This window comes from Alosa sapidissima, chromosome 2 (assembly GCF_018492685.1).
Source record: "Alosa sapidissima isolate fAloSap1 chromosome 2, fAloSap1.pri, whole genome shotgun sequence".
Classification (NCBI taxonomy): domain Eukaryota; kingdom Metazoa; phylum Chordata; class Actinopteri; order Clupeiformes; family Clupeidae; genus Alosa; species Alosa sapidissima.
The window spans coordinates 17,078,572-17,084,561 of NC_055958.1; the positions used below are offsets into that span (position 1 = coordinate 17,078,572).

Below are 5,990 nucleotides of genomic sequence, written 5' to 3' on the forward strand. Positions count from 1 at the left end.
AAGCCCCCACAAGCGAAATAGAAGCAATTTCACGGTCTGGCCTGCCCTCGGCATTATTTAAAAAATACCCTGTTATTATTGAAGAGGGAGAGAGAGAAAAGCGAATGACTATTATCTTTATGTGGGTCCTTTAATTTTAATGCACCACAGATTTATAGCTTAGCATTCCAGAGCGGAGGCATTGGGCGACCCACCCTGGTCATAAACCCAGCGGGACAGCGCCGCAGCCTCTGATAGCTGCACCTTCCAGCTGCCGGAGAACGCTGACACCCTCTCTCTCTCTCTCTCTCTCTCTCTCTCTCTCCCTCTCTCTCTACTTCACCCACTTTCCTCTATCCTTTGCTCGCTCTCCTTCCTCATTTGTTTTGTCTCCTCCTCTTTTTTCTTGCATGCTCTTCCCTCTATTCTCTCTCTCTTTCTTTTCTCTCTCCCTCACTCTCTCTTGCCCTCCTCTTTGTTCTCTTTGCTTCTCCATCCTCCCTATTTCTGTCTACCCATGTGAGTAGTCAAGCAAACTTATTTACACGCACAGAACCCATGTTGTGCAGGCTTGAAAACTTCTATTGACCCTTTTGTATGTCTGTTGTCTTTCCTTTCTTCCATAAGCAAAACTAAACAGATCCACATATACCGATAAACACAGTCATTTTGGGCATTATTATCTTCGTGAATGATTAAATGATGATGAATCCTTATAGCAGGTTCTCCAGAATCCTTAGTCCATGTTTCTGAGCCTTGCGGGTCCCAGGGTGCCTTGATGAGGGGTCACTGTGCCCCACTCATCAGTTCTTTTTCCCCCGTCAGGTTCTGCACCGGCACCCGCCACAGCCCCTGAAGGACCACTCCCCCATGCAAGAGGAGCCCCTGCCCAGCTCCGCAGTGGACGAGACATCACAGAACAGCGCCTCCTTGTCCGCTGCTGCCGCCACAGCCGCAGCAGCAGGCTGTCCCAGCGGGGCCGGCGCCGGGCCCAAGAAGCCGCGCTCGCGCACCAAGATCTCCCTGGAGGCGCTGGGCATCCTGCAGAGCTTCATCCAGGACGTGGGGCTCTACCCGGACCAGGAGGCCATCCACACGCTCTCGGCCCAGCTGGACCTGCCCAAGCACACCATCATCAAGTTCTTCCAGAACCAGCGCTACCACGTCAAGCACCACGGGCGACTGAAGGAGCTCGGAGCCGAGAGCGCGGCTGGCGGCGGAGTGGACGTGTCCGAGTACCGCGACGAGGAGCTGCTCTCGGGCTCCGAGGACGCCGAGTCCAGCGAGGACGGCCACGAGGAGATCTACGGTGGCCAGGAGGGTGCCGGCGGACCCGGAGCCGCATCCTCCTCCGCGGCAGGCGGGTCGTCCGCCACCTCAACCCCGACCCCCAGCTGCGGCGGCGGCCCGGACGAGGGCAAGGACAAGGGCCACTCCAGGCCCAGCTCCCTGCCCCCCAGCGGCTCGTCCTCCAGCCCCCGCGAGCAGGCCGACTACCACAGATAAGACCCCCAACACAAGGCCACGACGAGGGCAGGGGAGGGGAGTAGCAGGCCAGGACGGGGAGGGGCAGGGGGAGGGAGAGGAAGAGGTGGTCACACACTAAAACTGTCCAACGGCATAAGGCTCGCAGCGGTCTGCCCTGACCTGACCTCTGAACTGACTGACAGGCACCGTAGGGGATTGATTGCCAGTAGGCTCCCATGAACAGGCAGCCACACACTTATAAAACGACTCATATAGGTTACTAAATCACTACGTTTTGTTGAGCGCTGACAAAGAGATATCAGTACCAAAGGATGGTGGATGAGATTTTGAACAGACAGCGAGTGTGTGCCTGTGCATCAAGAGTCCCATGTCATCTCACTGTGGTGATCATGAGTTTACTGATTTGCTTGTGATGCAGTTCAACTGCAGAATCACCCAAACACTTATGTTTTTAAATACTATCACCCAATAGACAACACTTATCCATGCCAATCCTTCCCTTCTCCATTAACACTAAATGGAATCTTTAAATGACAAATAAAATTACAATTTTATGCCCAACACTCATGGGGGCGTGTAGAGAACTGAGAGACGAGAGGTGCCCCCCCCTCCCCCCCTTAAGTTGAGTCAAATCGCCCCCTCCACCTTAACAGCAAGAGGGACAATGGAGCTTTGGACCTCTCAAAGGACAGGCGAGGATGTACTCCTGCCTGATCAAGCAGCTGTGTGGGCGGTTGTGGCTTGCCTCTTCCTCCCTGCGTCCCTTCGACAAGGCATTCCTGGTGGTGTCTGATGGGGGGAGGTCGGGGCATGTGGGGGGTAACTGTGCGAGACTGTTTAAGAGGAGGGTGGAGACTGGAGGTGGTGGAAAGAGAGAGAGAGAGAGAGAGAGGAGGGAGTGGGCTGTGGGGTGTATACAACAGCTCAGCCCATCAATCCAATTATAAACATGTGTGGTCTGTGCCGAGCCCGACAGCCACTTTGAGGAGAGAGGAGAGGCGTCCCTCCCTCAGCCTCCCCCACATCCATCCCCACACGCCACCCCCACATCCACCCCCACACGCCACCCCCCACCCCAACCCCTCGCCCGACCAGTCACTTTGGTCCCATCAGTCCTGTGTGGTACCCCCCCTCCCCCACCTCCTCTCCTCTTCTTCCCCACCTTGATAAGCACCACCCCAAAGCCTGTCTGTTTGTCAGCCTGTCTCCGACACTCATCTGTTCTTCTTAGGTTTCTAAGTGTTTGTTAACAACAACAACATCAACAACAACAACTTTGTGTAATCCTCTGCTGCCTCGACTGTCATCTGATTACACGCTGGCCACCAAGCAAGCAGAAGCAATCAGAGAAAAAGACTTTGAGGACACCGGGGCACAGAGGGCTAGAACAGCCAAAACAAAGGGGGAACTTCGGAAGCATGGACTAATGCCACTGCAGTCGGCCAGCCTCTCCCTACCTTTAACCCACACAAGAGTCGGAAAAAAACACAGAAAAGACATGCAGCAAATGTCAACAATCAGGCACTTTATGTGCGGTAGCCCACCCCTCATACTTATCCAACATTTCCCTCCCCCCTGACTGGTACTCCGTGTGCCACTTCACCAACCCTACCCACATAAACTCCATGACTCTATTTATTACTATCTTTATCCATGATTATTGTTATTATTATTGTTGTTGTTATGGCTGTTATTGCAGTCATCGCTGTTATTTTTAGTTGTATTTGTCATGGTCTAATGTCAGCTTTTGGCTCGTGGTGGTTGTTTTGGTAATGAGAGACTTTATGAAAGGGGACAGCACTGCCAAAAAATTGGAATGAGAGAATAAGAAGCAGTTACTGATGTTATTGAGCAAAACCCTGAGATGTTGTGTACTGCCAGCTCTGTCTGTCTATCATATGGACTTTTCTAAAGTTAGCATTTGTCAGACCAGGAGCTGTATTCAAACTAATTATAAGAAAAACATAAGAATTGAAATGTACCTTTTTTTGCTGCAGATGTTGACAATCCTATTATTTTTGTTTGTTTGTTTGTTTGTTTGTTTGTTTGAGCCAGTCATAACTCACTGGCCGTGAACTCTGAATTCTGTATGGACATGTTTGTGTTCACGAAACAGTACCTGGAAATGAACTCCGACGTAAAGGCGACAAGTTCTCCCTGTATCGAAATGCCACAATAGGGTTGCTGTGGCAACGTGTCGATCCAGGGCTCCAATTGGCTGCCTTGAGTCAGCTGCTCCCTCTCTCCTGAGTATTCCGGTTTAACAGACTCTGTGTCTGACCAGAGGTTGACCTTTCATCTATTTTGATTCAGTTAGGTAATATTAATGGTCTGTGTTTGTTGTTTTGTCTTCATGATGTAAAGCAGTTTTATGTCGTCCTGTTTTGGAGCTTAGATGCTATCACCCCCTCTCCCCTTCCTCCTTGTCCTCCACCTGCTCATTTTCTTTGTACACTGATGTGTGTTTGTTCCACTGTTTAGCTTTTGTGATGAGATTTAAATATAAAAAAACGAATTGATGTTTTCAGAAAGAAAGTTACATCCTCAATGGTCAGGGTGCACTTTTTAAATGAATATTTGTGACTAAGTCATGACCGCCACTTCTGGGGCAAATCTGGAAGACTGTACATAGTGTATGCAAGGTGGAGATGCCGTTGTCGAAGAAACAATGAGCATGTGTTAAAAACCCACTCATAGACATCCTCAACGCACCGCACACGTTCATCCGGAGAAAAGTGACATTGAGATGTACTCCTCACTAATAGTCAAATGCTTTATTACGTCTGAGAAATGAAAGTTAAACACAGTTTAAAACCCACCTCATAATCTCTCCCTCTCTCTCTCTTTCTCTCTCCCTCTCTCCTCCCCCCCTCCCCCCTTGTCCACTGCTCTGAACACTGGCTCAGTATCGGGCCGTGGCTGCTCTGCATTTCTCAGTCCCGTTCGATTAGAGGCCTCCCTAAAGCCACGAGGGCCAGCGTCCTCTAATAAGACATGTGCGGCGAGTGACAGTAATTCGCATGGAAGCGCCAGCGTGCACAGGGGCGGTCCACGGGGGTCCCGCGGGAGCCTGCAGCGCCTCACCCGGAACGAGGGCTGACACCAGGAGCCTCCGAGGGGCCCCCTTTAGTCTCCGGTCATCGGGGTGTCGTAGGAGCCCCCTCTAGTAGAGTCCCCACATTCCCCTCTCGCAGCTCCAAGACACATTGATAGGGTCTAGTGCAATCACTCCACTGTAGGAGGGGACAGCCTGCTTGAAAATCAGGGATTAGAGGGTTCGATACGTAGTTTTCTGTCAAAGAGGTAATTCTATCTACTTGTCACTTTCTCCACTTCAGGAAGAATCATCCGAAGATGAGCATGCGTCTGTTTACTATTTCGCATCTCTTGTTTTATTTGTTTGTTTGTTTGGTTTCAGTCAGCTGTGCAAAAACCTTGTTCTTAGTCCCTCTGTGGACACTGTATAAGACAGCCCAAATACCCCATGAAGCCCCCCCATGCCCCCCTCCCTCCACTCCCTTAGAGTGTCAACTGTCTGGAGGCTCCGAACAGGGCATCTAATGACATGGCTCTGATGGTCAACCACATCCACACCACAGTTAAGCCTGTCAGTCAGCTCCCACCCAGTGAGGCCCAGACCTGCCCCAGTTATTACCCCTGCAGCTCTCCTCAGAGCCCCCTTCCCCCAGGCCCACACCCACCCACCCCTCCTGTGGAGCCTAGATCAGCCAAAGACAAGCGATGCTGATGAGCCAATCCCACATTCAACCACCTCCCCCCCCTCAAAAAAATACACCTCACCACCACCTCTCTCAAATTACCCCTGTGTGTGTGTGTGTGTGTGTGTGTGTGTGTGTGTGTGTGTGATGAGCGAGGGAGTGCGGTGTGTGTGTTGGAGGCTGGTGTTTAACCTGCCCTGGCGGGGAGTCTGGTCCTCAGCGTGAGGCAGGAGCATTCACCAGCCCGCCATCGCTCGCCCTACGTCCCCCAGAGAGACACTAATTCAGGTGAAGAAAAGACAGAGAGAGGATGAATGAGTGAATGAGTGAGTGAATAAATGAAAGAAAGACAGAGAGAGAAAAAAGAAACAAAGATGGGCTCTTTGGGATCCTGATGAGTAGCAGGTCAAGGTCAGTTGCCAATTATCCCACTACTTGTCTGCCTTTCACTCTCTCGCATTCCTCATTCTCTCCTTCGAACAGACAATCACTCGCTCTCACGCTGTGGTGTCACGTTTAATTGGGGTTGATCATCTCAACTTATGGAGGTGGCAGTCACTCTCAGTGAACAGCAGCAGCGTCATGAGACTGCAACTCCTCGTAGGAGGCCATCTCGACTCTTTCATGATCCTGTCCAAGTCACAATCATTTTTATATTGGCAGGATTAGAATCTACTAGTAAAGTGGTCATGACACTTTACTAATGCTACATAATGCTCTTATGCTGACAAGAGGAAAGTCAACTCTATTTGATGGTGTCACCAAATATAGTGTACTGATAAAAGCCCCCACACTTAAACTCTA

The 5,990-nt window shown here is 50.8% G+C and overlaps 1 protein-coding gene across 6 annotated transcripts in view; it reads left to right on the plus strand.

Moving 5' to 3' along the window:
- The window catches only part of satb2 (SATB homeobox 2), a 47,615-nt gene extending 45,562 nt beyond the window's left edge, over positions 1-2,053 (plus strand). For 4 of the 6 annotated variants that reach the window (XM_042079465.1, XM_042079473.1, XM_042079493.1 and 1 more), the window contains exon 13: positions 787-2,053. In XM_042079465.1, coding sequence (XP_041935399.1) covers positions 787-1,485 — 699 coding nt within the window. In that variant the 3' untranslated portion in view covers positions 1,486-2,053. The remainder of the gene's footprint in view (positions 1-786) is intronic. The other 2 variants (XM_042079483.1, XM_042079498.1) reach the window with 1 other exon arrangement.
- Positions 2,054-5,990: the final 3,937 nt, after the last annotated feature.